The following is a 24,868-nucleotide window of genomic DNA, read 5'->3' as shown; positions in this document are numbered from 1 at the left end:
GACACAGATCACATAAATAGATCCACATTTTTACTGAATAGAGCAGCCTTTCTCAGCCAGGGTGCCATAGCACCCTGTGGTGCCGTCTGGCTTAGTCTGGGGTGCCTGTAAATCAGAGAATGTGATCAGAGCAGGGAGTATTTCAGATGAAGTGCAGAGCAGATTTTTAAAAAGTTGGAGTGTTACCTATATTTTTGCACCATCTCTCTTCAATTTAGCTCCAGTTCCCCCCACACCATGAGTTTACAGGATTCCCAAGCCCGTCTCTGTTTGTGTTGTGTTGGCCGTCGGAGTATTTGTTTTTTGGACTATAGGATTTACACTATAGGATGGACATATGCTCTCTTTCACTCACACTCTCACACACAAACACACACACACACACACACAATATATATATATAAATCATGTAGCGAAAACTATTTCTTGCTAATTGGCTGCAGTAGAGACAGTGCCTTGCTTGTTCTGTTATGGTCCAGTTTTGGCAGCACACATACCGCCACTTAAGACACCTCCAGTGTTCTTCACAAAGAAAGTAAAACCAAATGTATCTTCATCAGAGTTCCAGCTATACTTGTTTCAAATAACCTGAAAAATAACTCAAGGTCCAAGAAACAATTATTATATTTCACCATGAGAAACAAAAATAGCTTACTATCTTGTGCAATTCCAGTCCCTCAAGAATATTTCTAGCGAAAACCTGCTTATTACAGGACTTATTGCATTTGTGTCTTTTAATTTTGGAGGACGAGTGCATTTAAAACAACCATACAATTATTTTTAGACATTTAGATATGTTCTTGTTTAAAAAAGAGTCCTGTGTAACCTTGAATTCCTACAAGTTGCTGATAATAATAACATAGTGTATGTATTAATATTACAGGGGACAAGTCTCACATGACTGTAAAAACAGACAGGAACAGGAAATGTTCTGCTTTTGATTTTTCTTTTAGACCAGACCTCTGACTCCAAAGTACAACTAACTACAGTACAACAGAATAGGCCAGTACATTTTTTATTCTGATGTTGTTCTGATGTCTTTGGACAGACAATGTGTGTCCATGAACACATTGCAATGCTTTGACAGTACTGAAAAATATATAATCAGGATTATTTTCAGGATGAGGCTACTTTTAAACGCTCAGGTTGAGGTCATACATTAGTTTTCTCATGGTCAACAAATTCTGTGAAAAGACCAAAAGCTTTAGTCAGTCCAACATCTTTCAGACTTCTCTACCCTGTCTGCAGCCCTCAGCCCCAAGCCAATTGGTTTCTGGTGAAGAAGTACATCTTCAAAAAGGGGTCATAAATATATAATTTTACTATTAAAAATGCCTCCAAAATTTCCTTAAACAGCTGGCCACTGTGGTTCTTAGCAAATGTGACTCAACAGGAGTGCATTTGTCAGAGGAGTATTTTCAGCTGCAGGCGGTTACACATTTGTTGCTGCAGGGACTATTTACATTTTGGATTGACTCAAAATAGTGGTAATGAAAGAACCAAGTGCAACACTGAGTCTTACTTTATTGTGAAGATCATCTGGAATAAAACAAGAAGCATGTGTCACAGTTGTTGAAGCAGAACTCTGTATCTCACAGGTTGGTGTTCTGGTAACCAGCTTTATAATATTTGACTGAATAAGGCTTCTAGAATAGCACTTCTGACTGTTTATTTGAAAGTGTGAATGGGAGTAGTATACTGAAGACTGTTTGTTTTAGAGCGCTTCACGGTCCTGCTTCACCGTGTCTGGGTTCTAATTCAAAATAATGACCTTCTCTCTCTATTTTATCCCTTACATAGATGGTATGCAAATTATTTCAACCAGACCCTTGTCCTCTATAATGTTAATCGGCCTGCAAGCTTTAGCCACCCATTTACTGTAGCGATTGCTGTCAAAAGTTTGTTGCTTGTAGAGTTGTTGAGGCTTTTCTGTCACCCATATGCTTGGCCAGCAAGTGGTATTTGAGACTAGACATACTCCGGGGGTAACTTAATTCACATTAACAATACATGCAACTAAATTTAGGCTTGTCAAGAGAACCATCAACCAAGGAGGTTTATTTCTGCTAGCCATCCACAACATTACTGCTGCATCACTTCCTGTTATCCCAAATTACGGAGCGGCCCGAGGCCCAAATCACAAAACCCAAATGTGTTAATCGGCCTGTAAAAACAATTGTGGCGTCAAAAGGAATTTGTGTAATAATCATCAGCAGACATTCAGTATAGCCATGTATATCTGCAGAAATTAAATCTCCAGTCTGCAATATAAGTATATAAATTAGACATAAGGCACAAAATAGTTTTGCGTGTCATCTGCAGGTGATTTTTTGTAGATACTATTGTGGTCTCCAGTGAAAGGAATCTATTCTCTACAGTGAGGTGTTAGTCATTTCCAAAGCAGTCTAGAAAAAAACATTGTTATTCTATTCATTCAGCAAAAGCCAGTCTTCAGTGTGCACACCACTTTTCACTTAATAGCTGTATTTGCTTTCACACCAATGTTTCTCTCATGTCGGTGATAGTGTGTCCTATTTTCTCCTTCCACCTTTTAAAGACTCTTTCAATTTTGGTTTCAACATTGATACAGCTTTACATGCCGCCTTGTTTTTTATTTTATTTTTTATTTTTTAAGATTATTTGTTGGGCAGTTTAGGCCTTTATTTTTATAGCACAGCTGAAGACATGCAAAGGGAGAGAGAGGGTGAATGACATGCAGCAAAGGCCGCAGGTTATATTCAAACCCGTGGCCACTGCATTGAGGAATCAACCGCTGTATATGCTGCCTTATTTTATTTTTATTGTGAATGCTATGTGTGTCTCTAAACCTATTAATCTAACCTGAGCTAAGTCATCTACATACAACTGAAAGATACTTTTAAATATACTCAACTCATGCCGTCCCACTAAAAGTTTCACTCCTCATCCAAACTGGCTCAGCGAGATCGTGAGGAGAGCCGGCAATAACAATAACAACAACAACAACAGATTCGCTAGCAACAGGGGCCTGTTGCACGAAACTAGGATAAGGGATTAAGCCGGGATATTCAAGTTATCCTGGATGAATTTAGCTTGGACTCGGTTGCACGAAACCAGATTGAATTAAGCCCAGCCAAGTAACCATGGAGATTTATTCTTTGCGGCTAGCCTGGTCCAGAGCAGGCTAACAGCCAGGCTAAGATTAATCCTGGAGTCTCATGTGTCAAATCAGCTGCCGTCTGATCCGAAATAAACGTGTTTAACAGTTATTCCGTTGTCTTCTGCATGTGTTCTGCTTTATTTCTATTAACATGCATTAGCCTACTTGTCACTATTTTTGTCGAGAGTTGGATTTAAACCCTACAGTTGTTTAGATGGTCAGGAATGGTTGCACTGGGACCCTGATACGGAGTGGAACTTTTCCCGGTGGGACGGTGGTGTGTAGAGTCTGCCTGGCGTGTGGCCGCTGCCCGGTGGCCGGTGCCCGGTGGCAGACCTGTGCATTGCGTCAGTGTCCACTCTCTCTGTAAAAGTAGAGATGAGCAGCGCAGCGTCCGTGGTCTCAGATTCAGGTTTATACAGGATGCTCTCCGAAGATTAAGTGTGACAATATTAATGGGGGGATATTCCCAGATGATATTAATGTAGCGATATTCCCAGATGATATTAATGGCAGACTGGTCAGAGACCAATACATTCATGATTTCAATTAATCAATTAATAAGTGGGCCTAATGTTTTTTATTATAGCTTACATTGGTTTCATTACCTTCTAAATAAGTCATTATTTGTACAAAGAATAAGGAATATTTTATATTGAAATTAAGCCTAAATTAAGCCTAAAGTCCTTAAAGGGTCCATTTCCCGAGGAACATTAGTTCCCGCTGCTCTCTTTTGAGGCAAAGGCTATATTTTTACACCCCACACATTCAGTCGGTCCGCTATGTTGGGCTTTTTTTCTCTGTTTGATAAGAGCCGTATTTCCCTGTTTGCATATTCTTCCCCTCCTCGTTACTTCCATTAGAAGCTGCCGCTCATTGGGTGAAACATATGGCGCATGCGTCTCAATTCTTCATCAGTGAATCTGTGATCGATACCGTGGTCTATTTGAGAAAGCCGTGAACGTGCACTTATCCCAGCTATCTACACCTGGCTTGACATAGCTTCACCTGTTCATCCTGGCTTGGCAATAGTGCAACCGATTAAGCCGCGATGAGCAGATCGCACTAAGTCAAGCTGCGCTTATTCATTTATCCTGGATATCTTTATTCTATTTTCGTGCAACAGGCCCCTGGTCACAGAGAAGGCCTAGAGGTAAACAGGCAGGCATCAGAAACAGGCTGGTGAAGAGGGCACACCACACACCAATGCCCAGCATCCAACAAGCTGACATCCAGTCATTGGAAAACAAGCTGGACGAGCTCTAAGCCAGAATTAAAGACCAGAGGGACAGCAACATCATCTGCCTCACTGAGACATGGCTGATACCCACGATACCAGACCATGCAATTCAACCAGCAGATCTCCTCTCAGTTCACCACACAGGCAGAACCAGAGAGTTCAGAAAGTCGAGTGGAGGTGGAATATGTCTCATGGTGAAAAACTGCTGGTGTGACAGCAGGAACGTCCATCATCTAACACATTCCTGCTCACTCAACCTTGAGCTCCTGATAATCAAATGCCGCCCATTTCACCATCATTGGGAGTTTACCTCAGTTATCTTCAGTGCCGTTTATATCCCACCACAACGGACCAGGACGGCTACAAAAAATTATATCTCTCCATTCTGCAAATCTGACCATGTTGCAATTTTCCTCATGCCAAAATAGAAACAACGGCTAAAACAGAAAGCCCCGGTGCGAAGGGAGTTGACACGCTGGACTGACCAATCAGAGGCCGCCTTACAGGACGCTCTGCACGACACAGACTGGGGATGTGTTGAAGTGCAGCTCTGACGATATCAACATGTTTACCATCTAGTATGGCATCTATTGTGTTGTATGTTATTATTTTTATGGATTTTATTGTTTATTGTTGATATTATTGTTTTTTATTGAGATGGAACAGGTACACAATGAATTTAACCGCACATTGTACTGTGTATGATTGTGAATGTGACAAAAAAAAATTTCACATTTATTCTGATGACCTTACTGGTGTGTTAGTGAGAAAGAAGACCGGTTATAGTGCTACATGTCAGCATGCAGTCTAAGTAGTGGAGAGTTTTTTTTGTTAACCCTCATGTTGTCCTTGTTTCAAATTTGACCCGTTTTCAGTTATACATTTTTTTGTCACAAAAAATGGCCTGTTGAAATAAGCGCTGAAAAAGACAACATTAAAAATATCCAAGAACTTTGGAAAAAAAGAACCCACAACATTGAAAAAGTAACAAAAATGTCGGAAAATGTAATAATAATGTTGAAAAAAAGTGACCAAAATACTTTTTTTGTCATTGTTGATGGAAAAACAACACAAGAGTTAACGGAAATAAAATTCTGAAAATCTCACCCTGGTTGAATTGACAGGTGATTCTTACTGAAGTCTAAAACAAATAAATGTTATCATCTTGTGTCAAACAATTTGTCTGAACCTGTGTAAGTTAGGAATTGAAGTACATGTTTTTTCTGAGACATAGAGTTAATTCAGGTTGTTAAAGGAGAGTGTTCTGTAAGGTATGCAAAGGTTTCTTTTTCAGGAGGTTAGAAATGCAAAATAACCTTGAATAAATACACTGGCACATTTGAAGAGAGTAGAGTTTAAACATGTGAATATACTTTAACAGTGTTACAGAAAAGCACAGCTTTCTGTAGACTACAGTGTGTTCTAAGTTGGACTGTAGAAATATCTGATCCCTTGAGAAAAGTTCCCTTATGCTTTTGTGCCTCCTTTCTATAAGGATTTCATTTTAAGTATCATCTAAAGTATGCTTTTCCATGGCAGTTTGTTTCAAAGGACTCTGTTATGGAGACTCAACAGACATCACCCTTCTTCACCGCCAAAGAAATGTTTGCAAGGGTGCCTGGAAGAGGTCAGGGAAACAACCAAACAGCCGTCTGCTAAGACAGGAGCCTGAGTGTGTTGGTTGAATGCCATGTGGAAATTCCACTTCATCCCTCTGCTCATATTGAGATTCAGGTGACAAATAACTGAGTGAGGTAACAGTTGTCTTTCAAAGGATTTTTCCCCAGGAATCACATTGTCTCTAGTACAACGGTGTCCAATTGGCTGTTTACAATACTGGAAAGCAAGAGATGTTTCTGTAACAAAGCAGTTCTTCTCTAAAAATATTATCTGCTAAACCCAGTGGTCCTTTTTATTTTAACAATGAAGTTGGCTAAATGCTTTCATCCAAAGAACTGAAGACTGCAATGGCAGCAGAGCCTAATCAAGGCCTTACTGTAGAAGTGTATTTGCATACCAATAAGCACTTGAAAAGAGGTTTTCTGTAAATAACGTACATGGAATGAAATCTGAGGAATGCATATGGCCACACAGCGTATTGTTCAAGCTGACAGGGATATCATAAACTAACCGGTCAATTATTCATCCTTTTATCTGGTATTCATTAGATTAAAAATGTAGTCTTCCTTAATATTTTATCCAGCCCTCGTGCTGCAGCTGTGCAGACATTGAATGATGTAATGGCTCACACCAACTTCATGCATTTGTGATTAACATATTTAAGAGAGTGTGCAAACATTACAGCACTTACATATTCAAAGTGATTTCCTCAGCCAAATTATAATAACCTGTTGTCACCCCACACATCACATTTTAGATAAGGCCAATTAAAACTCAAGTGTTTTCAACTGTGCTCGTTAATGGTTTATCTGCCCTTCTAGTATATGTAGTTTTGTTTTTTTATGCATTTGAGGATTAAAATGTTTCTACAAGGACACAAAAACATTTGTATCACTTGCAAAGACAAACATATGTCTGGCGGAACTTGACCTGATTCTTTACCACACTGTTAACTGTACGCTGCTTTCAACACATCTGAAGAGAATTGTTGATTGCCCAATACAGGTAGTGAATTGTTTCTAGGTCATGATTGTTTGCATTGCATTGTTATCCCATTTTTCAGCCAAACTGCAAGTCATATTTGCCTTTATTTATGTTATATAAAAACAAATACGTAAATGGAATAAATATATCCTCTTTTTTAGAGTGCAAATTAGTCCCCAGAGATGCATGTTAAAAGTATGAATATCTTGCCTTTGAAATATGGCAGTTTCTTTAAAATGTGTCAACATGTTCTAATGTTACAGTATCCGATTTGTAAAGTAATTTAGGTTTACTTTTTTTGAATGTAAGAAATCATCTGTGATGAAGTTTGGCTGCAATTAGAAGAAACTCTTATTTGTTTATCCATCCATCCATCTATTTTAATCCTGTGTAACGTGCGCGTTGTAGTATTGGAGCCGTGTATAAGTTGCATCCTCTCAACATATTCCCACCTACCAGCAGTTTACCTAACCTGCTTGTTTTCTGAATGTTGGAGGAAACTGGACCATCTGGGAGAAAACTCACGCAATTTGTGTGTCAACAACATTTAAGCACTCAATGCATTGAAACATGGTGATTGCACCAGAAGGTGCTCCCATAAATATTTGATTCTTCCTCTTGCAGCTTGTCAAAGATTATACAAATAACAAAACTTCATCAATTTTCATTTGTGACTGTTATTTTGAAAGTAATGGTCACAATTGGCAGCGACAGTGTGTAGCGTTGTAGCCTGCTTTACAATGTCTTGAAATTAACATTAGCAGCCTGTTAATAATCATACAATAGAACTTTTTACTGCATTATACAACATCCTTTTTGTTCTTCAATGCAGTCATGTCTAACAATGCTCAACTCTAGTGACGGAATGTAAATATTTCATTTCATGAAGCCAGTTTCTCAAGAAGCAAAATACCTCCTGCAGTGCATCTGCTCAAAACAAATTATTAATTTATAGATTTGAAACCCCACCAATGCTTTCCCTATCTGATATTATACCTTTCAGTTGTGCACATCTTAGTGCATTCCATAAAGCCCCTGTCTGGATATTACTTGCATGCTAGATCACCCTCATCTTCTTCCCAAGAGAGGAAGCGCACGTATATGAATCGAGGAAAGAAGAGATAGAAAATCATGTAAAATTTCTGGTTATAAGTTTTCTGACACACTACTCATCATCCGCGATCATTTCTGCTGTTATTTTTCAGGGTGCGTGTGTTTACCTAAACCAAAAGAAATGTCTGCTTCTGCAGTCGATGCTAGATTAGGATTCTTATTTTTCTCCGACAGTATCCACACATTCCCTCAAGTGCTTGTCTTTCAGCAGATATCACAAGTATTCCATCAGGCTGGACACATTTACTCTCAACATCTTTTCCATTTGTCTATGCAACACGGGGTGTTTTATCATCACTTATCTCTCTGTGTGTTCTGTAGGCCACTGTGAGCTTGTAATACATCTGGATGTGTTGCTGCAATATCATGGTCCATTTTCACCTCTGGCCTAATGATGTCTCCTTCTATGTTTACACGTTTAGTGATGCTGAGGACTGGTTCTGTGAGTGCCCCCCGCTCTACACAGGCCAGCTGTGCCAGTTCAACGCTTGTGAGCGCAACCCCTGCGGTCATGGAGCCACATGCATCCCAAAGTCACCATTGGAAGCCGTATGCCTCTGCCCCTATGGAAGACAAGGTCTACTGTGTGATGAACGTAAGTGTTGCAAATAATGTCTCCACACAATTTAATGCTACATAGATTTAGCAGCTTTATTTAAAAAAAAAATGCTCATCTGCATACAGTTGGTGTATGAGCAGTTGGTCAAATGACAGCCTCCATATGTAGAAGTATTTTCAAACAAAACAAGACTAGTTTGCCCCTTCCTCCTCCTTGTCATGCCCCCCCCCCCTCCCATCTGTGCTTCCGTGCACTTATTAAACTAAATATTGCTAAAAAAGCAATTTTCCTCCAGGAAGACACTTATGGCAGCTTTACTGAATATTCCAAAAATAACTCTAATAGTTCACAATATTTTATTTCCCAACAACGGCAGATCCAGCAGTGTGACTCTAAGCAACTTTTCTAAAAAACTTTTTTCTTAAAAGGTCAGGCTAATGTTGTACACCAAGGTGTTGATGTGTTTCTACATTACAAGTAATGTTGATAAGATACCTTGGTGTTACTTCTGCTGCCTGTGTGTTGACTAGTTCATCATAAGCTACCTTAGTAATAATAATTTCTGTTAGCTTTTTGACTCTTCCTCGATTTATAATAGTCATGCAATTATCCACAGTAGTCAGATATCAGTGATGGGCTCTGTGCTGTTAATGTATTGAAACACAAAAACTGGTGTTACGTATATAGTCTCCCCTTGAGCAAGACATTTAAAATGCACAGCTGTAAACTGTAATCACTGAAGGACCACTGGAACATCTGATTAAGAGAATGGATTTCAATAAATATTGTATTTGACTGTAAAACATGCTGTATTTTTAAGCAAGCTAGCAGCATGGTTTCAGGGACGCTAATTTAATTGGGCTGGTCCAACACTTATTGAAATATCTTGAGAACATTTAGATAGATTACCATTACATTCTGTTCAGACATCCCCAAAGGAAGAGTCCCTCTGACATTAGTGATCCCAAGTGATCCTGACTTTTCCTGTATTACCATGAACCGCTCACAATCTTTATTTTTGTTAAATACTGTGGTTTATGACCAAATACATGCAAAAAGGACATTCCCGTTTGTGTTTAACTTAACAATTGTTAGCATGCTAACATGCTAAACAAAGATGGTGATAATGGTACACATACATACCTGTTTAAACAACAGAGGACTATTGCACAAAACCAGGATAAGGGATTAAGCCAGAATATTCCAGTTATCCTGGGTAAATTTAGTCTAAACTTGGTTGCACAAAAGTAGAGGCACATAAGACTAAGTTACCATGGAGATTTGTTCTCTATTTAGATTTGATCTCTTTTATTCCAGGCTATCAGCCAGGATTTATTAATCTTGGAGCCTTTTCAGTTCACTCAGCAGTGGGTTTACCTTATTGTTATCAGCTTGCATTAAAATACAACAGGTGCATGTTGCTGTTCAGTTAAATACTGTTAATATTTTAACATTGTGACTATTATTTTAAACATTATTCATGTTATTGTCATTCTTATTGGTATATTGCTGTATGAAGACTGCTGTTCATATTGTATTTAGAATTTTGGTGAATAAATTACGGCAGATGATTAGAAAAGGCTAATTAGGTTGCAAATGTGTTTTAAATGAAGTCAGTTACTAATGGCAATATATAAAGTGCTGTACATGTGTGTTTCTATAGTCGACCAATGTACCTTACATATTTTTAGTTTATTAATTGTTTTGTATTCTTTAACAACTATAATTTGGGAGGATTGTAAATTTTAAGCTCATATCCCAATTGTACAATCCTCCCTTAGTTCACTGGACCAGTAACTATCTAGTTTAGACTACTGTGCATTCATGTAACAACAAGGAGAGGACACCTCAATGGTTTTTGACATTATATTTGTCTGGGGGGAATAACTGATAAATATACTCTGTTACATTCCTGTGCATTCAATTTATCACTTAATTATCTTTTATAGTTTCTAGATTTTAGAGTCCATTTCTTTAGTGTCTTACTTTTCTATGTCTATACTGTATACACGAGGGAGCAAAGCATATAATGCGTAACGAACGAAACTTGTCCTCTGTAAAAAAAAGAAGGAAAAAAAAAAGAAAAAAATGTGTGTGAGAAAAAGCGTGGCAGATAATAGCGGACCTAATGCTATTACCTCAAACCACTCAAGGAGTCACTTGTCATTTGCGAAAACGAAGAGTCGTACACTTTGCATTTAAAGCGAGCAGTGGAAGTTAATATTACTTAGGATATTTATATTTTAGCCCATGAGAGAGAGAGAGAGAGAGAGAGAGGGAGAGTGCCATTGTCTATTGCTTAGTATCAAGGCAACAGTTCATTTGTGCAAATGATTAGTAGCCTAATCCTTTAATGGTATTATTATGACGGTTTCAGGGCAGTGGTCAGCAAATGTATATTTTTAGGCTGCTTACACATTCAGTAAGTCCGCGATCGTCTGCCACGCTTTCTCTCTCGCCGTTTCTTTACAGCGGCCATGTTTCTTTTTTTTTTTTTACAAACAATGTGTTTTAAGTTCAACTTCCACAAGAAGCTGCTGCTCACTCTGTATGAGCAATGTGTCTTCTCCAGTTCTGCATCAGTAAATCTGTGATCGATACCATGGTCTGTTTAAGAGAGCCGTGAACGTGCACTTATCCCAGCTGTCTACACCTGGACGACATAGCTTCACCCGTTCATCCTGGCTCGGCAAACTTGCCACCGTTTAAGCCGTGATGAGCAGATCACACCAAGTCAAGCTGCGCTTTATCAGTTATCCTGGATATCTTTATTCTAATTTTGTGCAGCAGCCCCTAGTATGTTATCATTGTCAGTGTGACATTAGCATTCACACAGAGCACTCAAAATTGCAACAAAAAATAATAATAAAGGCAGTCACCAAAAGCTAATAATTCAGCATGACCAAGAAGCGGCTGTTTTAGTTGTCCATGCTATGCAAACACTAATGCTATTAGAGATAGGCTTCACAGATTGTGGTTCTCAGATACAAAGGCTTTTGCTTGACTAAACTGACTGGAGGAGCGGCAGGGGGCTTGGCATATAAGTCGCTCAGCCATGGCACAGACTCAGCACCCACATCCCAAACACAGTGATCTAACCTTCCAGTGTCAAACTAAGTATATGGCTGACATTTGAATTTTAATCCTGATAACATCAGACAAGATCAGGGTCAAAACTGATCACACCTAAGGTCCCCTGCCTCTCTCTGCTTTTTGTTATACTTTTCATCATGTGGTAACCTTAGCAAAGTACTGTCAGTGATAGCAAGGTAGTTGTCTTTTTGTTTCTATTTGAGAAAAGCTAAAGTTGTTTGTCCAGCAGAATACATGAAAGAGCTGAATATTTGCTCTAAAAGATATTCAGTTCTTGGTCCCCATGTGCACTTTAATAGATAAGGTTGGTCTATGAAGAAACAGGAAAGGGAAGACTAGGACGTGCTTTTGATGCTGGAATGCCTGAAGAGTTGTGTTCATGAAACATTAATAGATGTTTAAAATGACTTCACTCAGAATTCTTAATGGTCTACCTCTGTATACAAGTTGCCTATACCTCCTGTAAAAAAAAATCAACTTTAGAATTTATAGAGACTAAAACACTGAAGGCAATGCACCATGTGAACTACAGTACTACTAGTACAGTACTACCACCTCCTGCGTCTCAAATCCAATCATAGTTTACCCTGTTTGTTTTGAACATTGACTTTGTTTGCAAATTATAATGTTAATGACTGTGGTTGTCATTATAATTTGAAAATGTCTCCAGTCAAGTAATGATGCTTTAAAGCTCCAGTAGGCATATCAAAAAGAATTTGAAGTAGAGTGAGACCTTCTAATGCAGCTTTCCCTCGCCCCTCTCTGTCTAGCCCCTCCCATCAGATGAGCAAGGACATATGCAATTGCTTCATACAGTAACATCTACGAGTACTAATCATTCCTTTCATCCAGATGCCCTTATATGGTGGCAACTCTCTATGACTATTCTGTAGTCTTAGTAAAGCCTGTAGTTTTAGTAAGTTACATACACGTGAACATGAATTAGCTGCAGCCATAAGCTAGGGTAAGCCAACCCTAGCTCACAGTTGCTAATTTAGTTCCTATATGGATGACAATTAAGCCTTGAATTAGCTGCAGCCGTGAGCCTTTGGCTATGGTAAACAGAACTTTCATCGAAGAGACATGTGCACACACTTCTGTATTTTAAGAACAGCCAATAGGAACGGTTTATCTCTCTTTAATGACGTGATTTGCCGAAGTCTCCCGTCACAGGCTAGACTTTCTAAAGCCTGAAAACAGAGCCAAGAGCTGGTGCAAAACTCTAGTTTTCTCTAAGACCATTTTTAATTACAATATGCTGAAAGATCATTATGGAATTTTTGCCCAACGTTGCCAAAAATAAAGTGGCTACCCCGGGTCTGAGGGAATTAAGCAAGAAAATAACTTGCAAAAACAAAAATACTTGGTTTAACCCATGTCTTACAATAAACATATAAACAGCAGCCAAGTGTGGACATACAGTTATGTAATGCAATCTTTTTTTAGTACATCATATTTTCATAGATACATTTCATACAATCGATTTTCAATGGTTTAACAGCTGTGCACTGTGCAGCACTTTTTACGCATCAGCACCTCAGTTAAGTATTGATTTAGTGACGTTTCTGTTAACGCTGCATTGTGCCAAGACTGAAAAGAATATAATAGTATACTGTTTATATTTTTTAGTTCTATTTTTTTAGCATACAGTATCTCTTACTCAGGTCAGTTGTCCCCAGCGGCTCTGTGACAGCCAAGATGCACATTATAGACATGCAGCTTTTGTCAGAATGCATTTCACAACCTGGTGCCACATGTCATTCCGTTTTTCTTCTGCCGCTCCTATTGGTTTGCACCACATTACACAAATACCCAGCAAAGTGGAAATGCAATGTGATATTTTTTGACAGAGTGTGGGGTATAATCCATAGATGGATGCATTTCATGGAGGCAGTCCATAAGCTTCTATGTTAATAGTTTATTCTGTGACCACTAGTTTACAAAGTGTTACAAAACTATGCATATAAACAAATATTGTTTACCAATAATTTCCAACCAATTACCATTACCAATATTTCTGTTGATTATGTTTACACATCAACAATCCTATCACCTCCTACATCACACGAATGGACCTTTGTGAATTTGAATGAATGTTTTTCAGCTAACCCAAAGGTCTCTGATAGTAAAGTCAACCTTTTACACAGGCTTAGAGTTACTGTATGAAATTAAACTTGCCTGCAGATTCTAAAATATGGAGCTTTATAGTGTTTCAGTATCTCTTGAATAAGATTTACATAGCATGTTTTATTTTAAAAATTACTGTGAAATTGAGACCCAAATTGAGTAAAAATGCAATTGCAATGTTAGTTTTGTGAAACGTATAATGTTCCGTGTTTGTGTCAGAGAGGTGTTGATTTAACTCCCTGTCCTTCCACTGTATATTTGTCCAATTTACAAACACAGGGTAAAAAACCCTTGTATTATCATGAAACCTAATATAGCAATATTGCAAACTGTGGCTTCAAGTTAAGATTTAGAAGTTTCAAGAACATTCCTGTGGCAGTCTAAGCAAACATTTGAACAATATAACCCTCACAAAGTGTTTTCTTTGTTTGGTTCATTATATTATGTCCACCGGCTTGTACATAAGTAATAAGACATAAATGCAAAGGCACTCAAAGTAAGTTTATAAATACATCAGTTTTGATAAGAAATTCTGAAATATCAAATATTATTCAATATAAAACAATTACTGACTAACACAATAGTTTCATATCACATTTGTAATAATCAAATATTTGCATTATTTCCTCAACTTTTAAAATTTGCAAATATCAGTTTAGATCAGTTCAGACACTTGATTCATTTGTACACTTCAGGCTCCAGGGTAATTCGTCCATGAACAGAGCAAATAGCCTCGTACAAACACACTCAAGGTCATTTAATATTGTAGTAATGGCTGACATGTTGGTATCTGGTCTGAGCCTGTTTTTGTTATTAGAGGGCATGAAGATGATCATGTGTATGATCAATTCAAACACACAAACCACATCTTAAAAATAAGCTATAGCTTTACATTTAACACTCGGGCCATTCAGTGAAACAATAGGCAAAAACAGCTCTACCAGACTAGAGACGATAACACACGCATTTGCAGCTTTATTAATAATTTAGCACCTAAACAGAGCTGAGGGCAGTCACAGAGGGTAGCTCTGAACTCTTCGTAGCCATTGCCTGGGGCTGCAGAAGAATATGCAAGGTGTTTTCACTGAACAAGAGCAGTTATGTGTTTAAATCCTCATTGCTGTGTGTAAAAATATTAAAAATAACTGCAAAAAAACTTATTTTGAGTGAGTGTGGGGAAATTTACATTGAGTCCCTACTGTAAAATCAAGTAGATGGGTATGCTGGGATGGGATAAAAGAGAGAGCATTATCGAGTCAACCATGCATGCTGAATAAGTAAACTTGAGATTGTAATTGAATATCACTGGGATTATTGTGCTACCCTTGTGAACATTGGGTATGAAGCGATGCGTGCTTTCCAGAACCCTTCTTAAACAGCTACTAATGAAAATTGAATAGGACTGAAGAGGTGATAGTGTTTGAAAACAGGTCATTCTCTAATACCATTCAGAAAGGAAAATTTCTCACCAACCCCTGGGATGTAGTGTGTAGCAATAGTGCCATCTTTTGGTAACTTGTGAGGGAGATGATGAATTATCAGATCTGTTCAATTCATAACCACACAGACACACAGAGCCCTACTTCAGCCACCACGAGTCACATTTTAACACACATATGAACTTAATGAGTTGTGCATGTGTTTGTTTTGCAGCCATCACTATCACTCGTGCCAGATTCAGTGGAAGTGATGAGTTTGGTTACACTTCATTTGCGGCGTTTTCCTCCATCCCGAGCCTCAGTTTCTTCTACGAGTTCAAGCTGAGGTTCACACTCGCCAATAATTCATCCGCTGTGAAAAACAACCTGATGCTGTTCGCTGGGCATAAAGGACAAGGTGAGCTCAATCCAGACGCTTGCCCTGCAATTTAAAATAATTCTGGCGGTCAAATGAAAAGAGAAAAACAACTTCGAGACGTCTCCTTCATTGGATTTCAGTTGTCAAACTTCATTAAGGATTTTGAGAGGTGTAACCCACTCTGTACTGCAATGTGCTATCTAATAGATTTCCACTCCTTTGATATCTTCTAATCAAAACTATCCCCTAAGGATTTTCTTTCTTGGCAGATTTTGAGAAATTAATAATGAGTCTTCCTGCAGTCCAGTAATCAGTTGACATCCAGTAAAATGTTATTGTTTTTGACTTTCAAAGCGAGCATGTTGGCATTGCTAGTATAAAAAATCCAAGCATCTCAAAAGTATCAGTGTTAATTGCATTAAACAGACTTTGAGCTGTAGCTGCAATGTGATGCTGTCAGCAGCCATCACTTTAAATTAGAATCTCCCTTCAGTAAGGTCAGATTTGGTAGCAGGTATCCGCCATCGTCATTGTCCCAGGCATATTTCATCAAAAAAAGAATAAAAAATTTTAAAAAAGCAAAAGATCTGGTGGATCTTCTGCACTTGTTTCCTCTTGAGAGTACAATTCATCAAGGTGGAGGCAAAACAAAACAATAGGAATATGAATAATGAAACACTTGTCAGGACAGAGGGAGAGCAGCACTCTTTGAAATGGAACAAATTTACAGGCACAATATATAGACATGAAATGCGAACCATTCACATGATAATTGGTTCAATGAAGTGGCATCTTTAATTATTGGATGGCAGTGATCAAGTTACACAGAATTAAACAAGCAGAGAGGTAAAATATGAAACAATACTAAAACTCATCTTAAAGGAGACAAATATATTGTTCATTTGAAATGTTTGTTATTAATGTTTAGGATGTAAGCAGATACATGTCTACTTGTTGTCTGTGCTTATGACTGTAACTGTGTTTTCCAGGCAATGATGGTGATGACTTCCTCGTTTTGGGACTACGAAATGGCAGAGTTGTGCATAAATTCAACCTTGGATCAGGTGTAGCGGTCATAGTCAGTGATCCACTGAACCCCCAGGTCAACATTCACACCGTAACATTTGGAAGGTCAAAGCAAACAGGATGGCTTAAGGTGATTTGGTGTTTAGAAAAGTATAATTTTTGTATTTTTTTTTTTTTTTAACTGTACATACACCCTGTCCTCATATACAGACGGGGGAGAATTGAAAGGAAAGCCATCAGAACCGCTTAAATTCTCCAAACACTATTCTTTTAAAAATAGATGTTACCATTTAAGGGGGTGCATGGCTAATTCTGACATGTATTTGTATCTTTCTATTTCTTGTGAAAAAATGTACTCTTCAGTTGAACTGCTTAAGACCCCGTCCACACTGAGGCGAGGACCTGTGATAAGTTGTCACTAGTAGAAATGGATTAATTTGTTTAGATAAGATCCAACTTGGTCACTGCACACAGCACCAATGCAACAAAATACATATAAGCATCTAACCAGATAGTTCAAACAGTAGCAAAAGTGCAGATAGAGGCATTTTACGATTAACCAATGAAAGAAGGGATAAAAGACCAATAAACAGGAAGTATAGAAAGAGGGGTTGTGACTGTTATACTGTTATTGATATTACCTCATTTCATCTCATCAAACCATTCAGCAACCTGTCTGCACTCACTCATTCACTATTTTTCTTTTGTCAGCTGACTGTACACCAAACAAACTTTATATATTTTATACTGTATGTTGCACTGTTTACATACTATCTATCCTGCCTGGTGGTGCTGGTGTAGGCAGGTAAATTGTGTTATAGTTTCTGTGAACACCATCAGGTTTTCTGCTAGTACCAACAAATCATTTTGATCCAGTAATCAGGAATCAGTATGTTTACATCCTCTAAGCGTGGCTATAGAATCTGCAGCAATGAAATACTATCAAGTCAGCAAGGTCTGCCTGTTCAAAAGCATTAGAGTATGGCAGCTACACTGGCTAATAGACGGACACATCTAGAATAACTCAGTGATCAATCCAGGGTCATACGTTCTGGCAGATTTTTAAATAAATTGTGCCCCACACGGCCGCCTACAAGTGTAAGACTCTAGCTTCAGTGTTGACATTTTACCATGTCTTTCTCAGGTTGACGGACAACGTAACCGAACAGGATCGTCTCCAGGACCCCTGTTAGGCCTCAAGGTTTTCAACCAGCTCTTTGTGGGTGGATATAATGAGTACAGCCCTGAACTACTGCCACTTGGATCCAGGTTCCCTCATGGCTTTCAGGGTAAGACTGCTACAGCTTTATTACTACACAACACTGCTGTCTGGATTAAGAGCACTGGGGCTTGGAGTTTTTCCAAGGATGTCTGTCTCTTTGTAAGCAGGTGGGAAGGGGTGTAATAAAAAAGGGAGCTACAGGCTCGGACTTCTGTACGAGGGCAGAACAAAGCTTTGAGGTTGATTGTATCTGCACCCTTTAATCACTTCACACCCCCATACAGTTTTGCGTTGTGTGCAAATCCATTCCACTACTGACAAGTCACTGAGCAAGGGTGCCATAGAAATAATCTTTGTCATCATCATCATTTATGCTTTTTCTCAGGTGACCCCATGTAGGAATGTATTCTGGAGAGCATTCATTGTGCCCGCTAATGTGCAAAGCTGTGCAGCAAAATAGCCATAACCGTAATGATGACAACAGCTATGAATATCATCATAACCACATTCAGCAGTCTTTGCAGTACAGCACTGAAGCTTGTTATTCTAAAATTTCATGGCAGATCCATTTGAGGTGGACAAGAGCTGTCTTTCTTTTCTTTTTTTTTAAGGACTGGAGCGATTTTGTGCGTTTGCTTATTTATCATTGTGTAATTCATTTTTCTGCTTGCCAAATAAACCTTCCAAAATCAAATCATCTGTGATAAAGCATCAGTTTGCCCATGCTGTATCAGACTGTCATACTCCCCCTGTACTGGTAAGCACTACCTGAGTAGGGCGACCCTGGTGGTACCACAACCTTTTTGCTCGGGATGTAATGAGAACTCATGAGCGTCTAATCAGATCTGTGTGACCTTCCTCGAGCCCTAATCATGATGGCTGGCAGTGAACACACTGATAATGCACTTCACTCCCAGTTATCAACAGATCCACACTCCCCTGTGGAAAGGTGGCAGAGGAGGTAGTGTGTCTGCTGCTGGAAGAAAAACAAAACAAAGTTACTCATTTTGAGCTGTTGATCATATAACACAAAACCCAGAAGTTTCTGTTTGTCAAGTCTATTAAAAAATTCTGATTTCGTGCTGCTTTGATGCAGATATTTTTTTAATAGACTTGGTTTTTATTTTAAAGAATGCAACAGGAACGAAATAATACTCTGAAACCAGATTTACATTTCCTGTCACGATGTATTAGGTCTACGATCTAGACTTGGCTCCTCTGGTTTCTTGGTTCTGTTACAAGAGTCAGTGAGTGCAGCTAAAACAAAATAACCAGCTTTTATAATCTTCCTTATGAATCTGCTTTGCTTTTCAACAGTCTATGTTTGCAGCACCGCAACCATCACTTGAGTCTGCCAAGAAGACAACATCCTGCCATGAATATTCATGAATAAGCATGACATTTCTCTGCATTCTGTTTATGCCAATTACTAATGCAGTAGAGATGGGAGTCTACATGTGCAGATGACTACATGGTTTGTGCTCAGGCCTTACATTTATAGAAGGCCCGGTGCTCTGCAGGTACAGACCAAAACCAATATTATCTGGACAAAATTGCACTATGAAAGCAAAAAGCCTATATGAGGAGGGAGATGCATGATGAAAGGAGGGAAAAACTTAGATTTAAAAACTCGTACATCTCGGATGTGAAGCGCAGAGTGTTTACATCTAATAAAGTCATGCAGATTTCAGTAGAAAACCCTGTGGTGTCACCGATAAAATAAACAGAGATGGCCAAAGTACTCAATTCCTGTAGAAGTACAGATACTTGTGTTCAAAATACTCTGGTAAAAGTTGAATTACTGATTTAACTTCTTTACTCAAGTAAAACTAACAAAGTACAGGCTTGGAAATGTACTTAAAGTTAAAAGTGGCCTTACTATAGTGCAAACTGAGAAACTTCAGTGGACATGGAAAAAAGACTCTTGATACGCCATTGCCTACATTTTAAATGGATGTGTGCTAATAGTCCTAAACATCTGGGACTCCAGGTTAATAAGATTCTGTCTAAGTAGCAAGATATGAATTCAGTTCACAGATCCAGTTTCTCTTTTTTAACCTTCTCCTTAACATTCAAAGGAATCTACATGTGTGTGCTCAAATTTGACTTTTGGAAAGAAAATGAAGGATAAAATAAGAATTACTAAACAGACATTAATTAAGAAGTTCCCCATGCTTTTAGAGTTACGCAACACATTGGCCAGGAATCATTGATGCCTACTATCTCAAACATCTCTCTCAGAAAAGGCCAAGGATGATCGGGAATGTCTTACTGCTTTTCTTCCAAGTCTCTGGGATCTCCGTTTTCTTCATCTTCATCCATGTCCGTCCGTACTACTCTGTGTTAACTTTACCGCCATCAAGCCGCAATGATTTGCCGCGAATGAATGCAGAATACCGCCAAATCTGTCGAATAGTCTTAGTGGTGCGTCAAGCGCAACGTACAGTATATTCCCATCCAATTAGATTGAATATGGTATTGATGACGCAAAAAATAAAAACGCTAATCTAGCAAAATTATTTAAACTTGTTAGTGAGGTCTAGATTAGGACTGTATTTAAATCTGATTCTGGTTTCCAACTTTACCCCAGGCCTGTCTGTTAAAACACAGACGGAGACAACTTCTCTCTTTTGATGCTTTATTACAATCGAGCAACGTGGAACCAGGTAATCGGTGAAGAACACAAACAACAAAATCACTAGCTAACTTACTTTTAAATGTGCAAGAACTATAGACCAATACAACAACAGGCTTAAATGAACTGACAACATCAGTTATATGACTTACAGTTCTCAAAGACGCACACAAACAATCTCAGCTGATTATCCTCCGGACAGCTAGTCTCTTTTTTTTCTATCACTTTTTTCTCCATGTTACGCGCGCGCCTGCTCGCAATGTGAGGCGCGTGTGAGGCGCGTGCGTGCATGGTCGCGCTATTCTCCGACATGCACTAACAGACACACCTGAAAGACGAGTTTTAGTACTAAACTAAAGGAACAAGCTAATCTATAAAATATAGGGACTAGAAAATACTGATATGTGTGTTAAAATGTAAGGAGTAAAAGTAAAAAGTTTTCAAAAAAAATAGTAAAGTAAAGTAAAACTATCATAAAAATCTACTTGAGTACAGTAGCTACGGTATGAATTTGTACTTTGGTACATATTTACCGTGCAGAATGTCAGTATGTCTCCATGTAAGGACCAGGATCACTGTTTTCTCCCCATATCCTGCCACAATGGCACACATTATACACACCAAATCATCCTTTGTTTCTACGGTACAATGAACGCATATTTCATGGTACACACTTTGCACTTAACTTTGCAAAGAAGCTGCATTTTGATATAATGAAATATTAAAGCACCTTCCATAATTTTTTTACAGACGTAGGGAAAAAAAGCTTTAACTATTCTTCGTTACGAAGTATTTGTTCTTCATTGCTACCCATCTCTGAAAATAAACAACTATCAAAGATATTAATTTTGAACACTGCTCGCATTTTAATAGGTGTTTCCTTTCATTGGCCTTATTTGAGTAGCAAACTCAGCTCAGATTAATCCCATTTTAGTACTTCATTCAAGGTGAGATTGCTGTGTTTTCTCTGATGGTTTCCCTATCAGAGAAATAAAAGATATCCTGCAGACATAAGGTCATGTGTTTGTTCTTCTCACAGGGTGCATTTTTGATGTGCAGTTTCGTACAAGAAGAGACAGAAAATTCCAAGTGCTGGGACATCCGGCCTTCGGGCGCAGTGTGGGTCAGTGTGGCGTCACCCCTTGTGTTCATGTTCCCTGCAAAAACGGAGGGACATGCGTGGACTCTGGCTCGTCTGTGTAGTGAGTAAAAATAAACAATAATTTGGATTTATTTTCTAATATTCTATAAGGATCTCACGCATAAACGCTTCCAGACTTTATAGTTTGAATGCACCCAGAAACTTTATGTCACATGTAAACTCCCATGTACTTTGACAAGACATCAGTAACCTATAGAAAATAATTCACACAGTGTGAGTATAGCAAAACACGTTTACAGTGTTTACTAGCTTTTTACAGTGTCTGACTGTGTCTGTCTGCAGTTGCCAGTGCCCATTTGGATGGAAGGGAGCACTCTGTTCTGAGACCGTGTCTGTGTGTGATGTCATGCACAGTCCTCCTCCTCTGTGCGCCCACAGGTCCACCTGCATCCCTCTCCCGAATGGATATACCTGCCAGTGCCCTCTGGGGACTGCGGGACTTTACTGCGAGAATGGTTGCTATCTGTAGCATGTGTTTTGTTTTGTTTATTAATAAGAAAAGAGCTTCACTATTCTATTATTTAACTATGTTGTTTTGTCTGTTCAGCTGTGACCATCAGTGATCCATTCTTCAGCGGTAACCAGTCTTCATGGATGTCCTTCCCACCTATGAGTACAAGACACAGGACTGTTTTGCAGCTGCAGTTCCAGCCTTTATCACCGGATGGCATCCTTGTCTACACTGCACAGCATCTCAGTGCCAGAGCTGGTGAGGGCATTCAATTCCAGCTTTATTTTAATGTACAAAATATTATGTAATTATAGAATGTCACTATGTTTCCATGTAAGGACCAGGATCACTGTTTTCTCCCCATATCCTGCCACAATGGCACACATTATACACACCAAATCATCCTTTGTTTCTATAGTATAATGAACAAATATTTCATGGTACGCACTTTGCACTGAACTCTGCAAAGAAGCCCCATTAAGTAGATGATATAATGCAATTTTGGAGCACCTTCCATATTTTTAAACATTCATAGGGAAAAAAATAGCTTTAATTATTCTTTATCAGCATGTATTTCATGCTAAAGGGCATCTGAAAAGAAAATGTGATCAAATAAAACAATCCATAAATGTAACATAAAACAAACATGGTGTTACGCATGAAATTAAAGCCTGACAGAGAATAAAAACACTAGAGGCTAATATTACATGTTTCCATAGTGATCCTACAGCCGCCAATTTCATAATTCAATGACAGCTTTGCCTCTGCAACATTACAGACTTAAGTCTAAGTTGTTTTACTCATTATTATATTTATTATTCACAGAGCCCTATTTACTATTTTTTGTAAAACATGAATTTGCTTTTTATATATGTATTCGACATATATAATATCTGTCAGAGGTTTCTGCTGCCACCTCAATGCAACGGAGATGAGTCCAATTCACTTTGTGTTCCTCAAAGTATTTAAACATTCTTCTTGTAGGTCTAGGTAATCAACAGACAGACACTGCTGTGAAAAGGTTACGTTAGAATTATTATTCCACTGTTGAAATAGCAGGTAAACTGACCCTTTTTTTATGACAAAGAACTTACTAATTAAAAGTTTTAATGTTTTATTTTTTTCCTACAGGAGACTTCTTCTGTCTTTCTTTGACATCCGGGTTTGTCCAGCTGCGATACAATCTTGGGGATGGCACCCACGTCCTGCAGTCTGTTGAGCGAGTGGACTTGCGCGGCAGGACCTGGCACACGGTGAAGGCGGGCCGAGTTGGTCACCAAGGCTTCCTCAGTCTGGATAATAAGGAGGTTAGAGGGAACGTGACCGAAGGGATGACCACCCTCGATGTTGCTACAGACATCTTTGTCGGGGGCGTGTCCACTCTGAGCTTCGTCTCCACAGATGCTAACGAAGGGGGGCCACTGGGCTTCACTGGGGGTGTAAGAGAACTTATCTTCAATGGTGAAGAGTTTGAGTTAACAGAGACGGGGGCAGTCAGTGGAGCAAACGTAGGGGACTGGGATGGGACGGCATGTGGGTACAAGGTGTGCCAAAACGGAGGTCACTGTAGGGCAACAGGAAATGACTCATTCACATGTGTATGTCTGTTATCATGGACTGGCTCAGTGTGTAACCAGTCTGTAAGCTGTGTAAACAACATCTGCAAGCAGGGTTCCTTATGTGCTCCATCTAGTGTTACCGCATACCGCTGCATATGCCCCTTGGGATGGGGTGGGAGGTACTGCGACACAGAAATAGCCACAGACACTCTGAAGTTTGTGGGAAGCTCATACGTTAAATACCAGGACCAAAGATACAACACAAGAAATCTTAAAAACACACAGGTTTCATTCAGCTTCTACACAAGCTCAAATGACAGTTTGATAATGTGGATGGGAAGGGCTGAACATGAAGATGATGACTACCTCACAGTTGGACTTGAGAACGGTGACCTCAAAATCGCTGTTAATCTTGGAGAGAGACTTTCGCCCCCAATGACAGTCAGAAATCTCACACTGTGCTGCGACACATGGCACAACGTGTCCATATCTTTAAACAGCACAATTATCCAGGTGTTCCTAAACAATAAGAAAGTACTTTTCAAAGACATGGACCCATTTGAGCGTTATGTGGCCTTAAACTATGGCGGTCAGCTTTTCTTTGGAGGATTTGGATTGTACAGAAATGTATCAATTGTTACTTCTGAGTTGTTTTCAAAAGGCTTTGAAGGCAGCCTGAGAAATGTATATTTGTTTAAAGATACCAAGCCGCTACACTTTCTCAATAATAGTGAGGGTTTCAATGTCCATGAGGGCAATGAATAGTAGTATAACTCCCTTTGTCACGTGATAGTAGTTTAATTAGTTCTCCTAGAAACTCCTAGTTCATAAGGAGATCTGTGTAACTTGGCAATAGTGGCAAAAAAATTTTTTTTTAATGCACAGTGGACACTACACTATATTTTAATACTTATTTCTTCACTGTCCAGCTAGATTTTCATCTGATTTATGGATGAACCCAACTGGATGATTATCAATCTTCTAATGGACTAATTTCAAAAATTCAAGTCAAGACAATGTAAATTCAAGTCCATGTCTGAGTTTTTTTAGGCAGAGACATCTACAACATGTTTACAACACATAATACAACAATGTAAATCCAGTGGGTTTTATCTTTAATACATTTAGAAAGAAGTAGAAG

The 24,868-nt window shown here is 38.8% G+C and overlaps 1 protein-coding gene across 3 annotated transcripts in view; it reads left to right on the top strand.

Annotated features, from left to right (window-relative positions):
- Window positions 1–24,696, top strand: part of eys (eyes shut homolog) — a 165,181-nt gene extending 140,485 nt beyond the window's left edge. For all 3 annotated transcript variants that reach the window (XM_034897346.1, XM_034897345.1, XM_034897347.1), the window contains 8 exons: window positions 8,519–8,691; window positions 15,529–15,711; window positions 16,662–16,828; window positions 17,843–17,987; window positions 21,595–21,757; window positions 22,000–22,172; window positions 22,265–22,426; window positions 23,300–24,696. In XM_034897346.1, the coding sequence (XP_034753237.1) occupies window positions 8,519–8,691; window positions 15,529–15,711; window positions 16,662–16,828; window positions 17,843–17,987; window positions 21,595–21,757; window positions 22,000–22,172; window positions 22,265–22,426; window positions 23,300–24,492 (2,359 nt within the window). In that variant the 3' untranslated portion in view covers window positions 24,493–24,696. The remainder of the gene's footprint in view (window positions 1–8,518; window positions 8,692–15,528; window positions 15,712–16,661; window positions 16,829–17,842; window positions 17,988–21,594; window positions 21,758–21,999; window positions 22,173–22,264; window positions 22,427–23,299) is intronic.
- The last annotated feature ends 172 nt before the right edge of the window (window positions 24,697–24,868 follow it).

The sequence above is a fragment of the Etheostoma cragini genome, chromosome 17 (assembly GCF_013103735.1).
Source record: "Etheostoma cragini isolate CJK2018 chromosome 17, CSU_Ecrag_1.0, whole genome shotgun sequence".
NCBI lineage: Eukaryota > Metazoa > Chordata > Actinopteri > Perciformes > Percidae > Etheostoma > Etheostoma cragini.
Note: the sequence above shows the minus strand (reverse complement) of the source record. Positions and strands in the feature narration are given on the sequence as shown.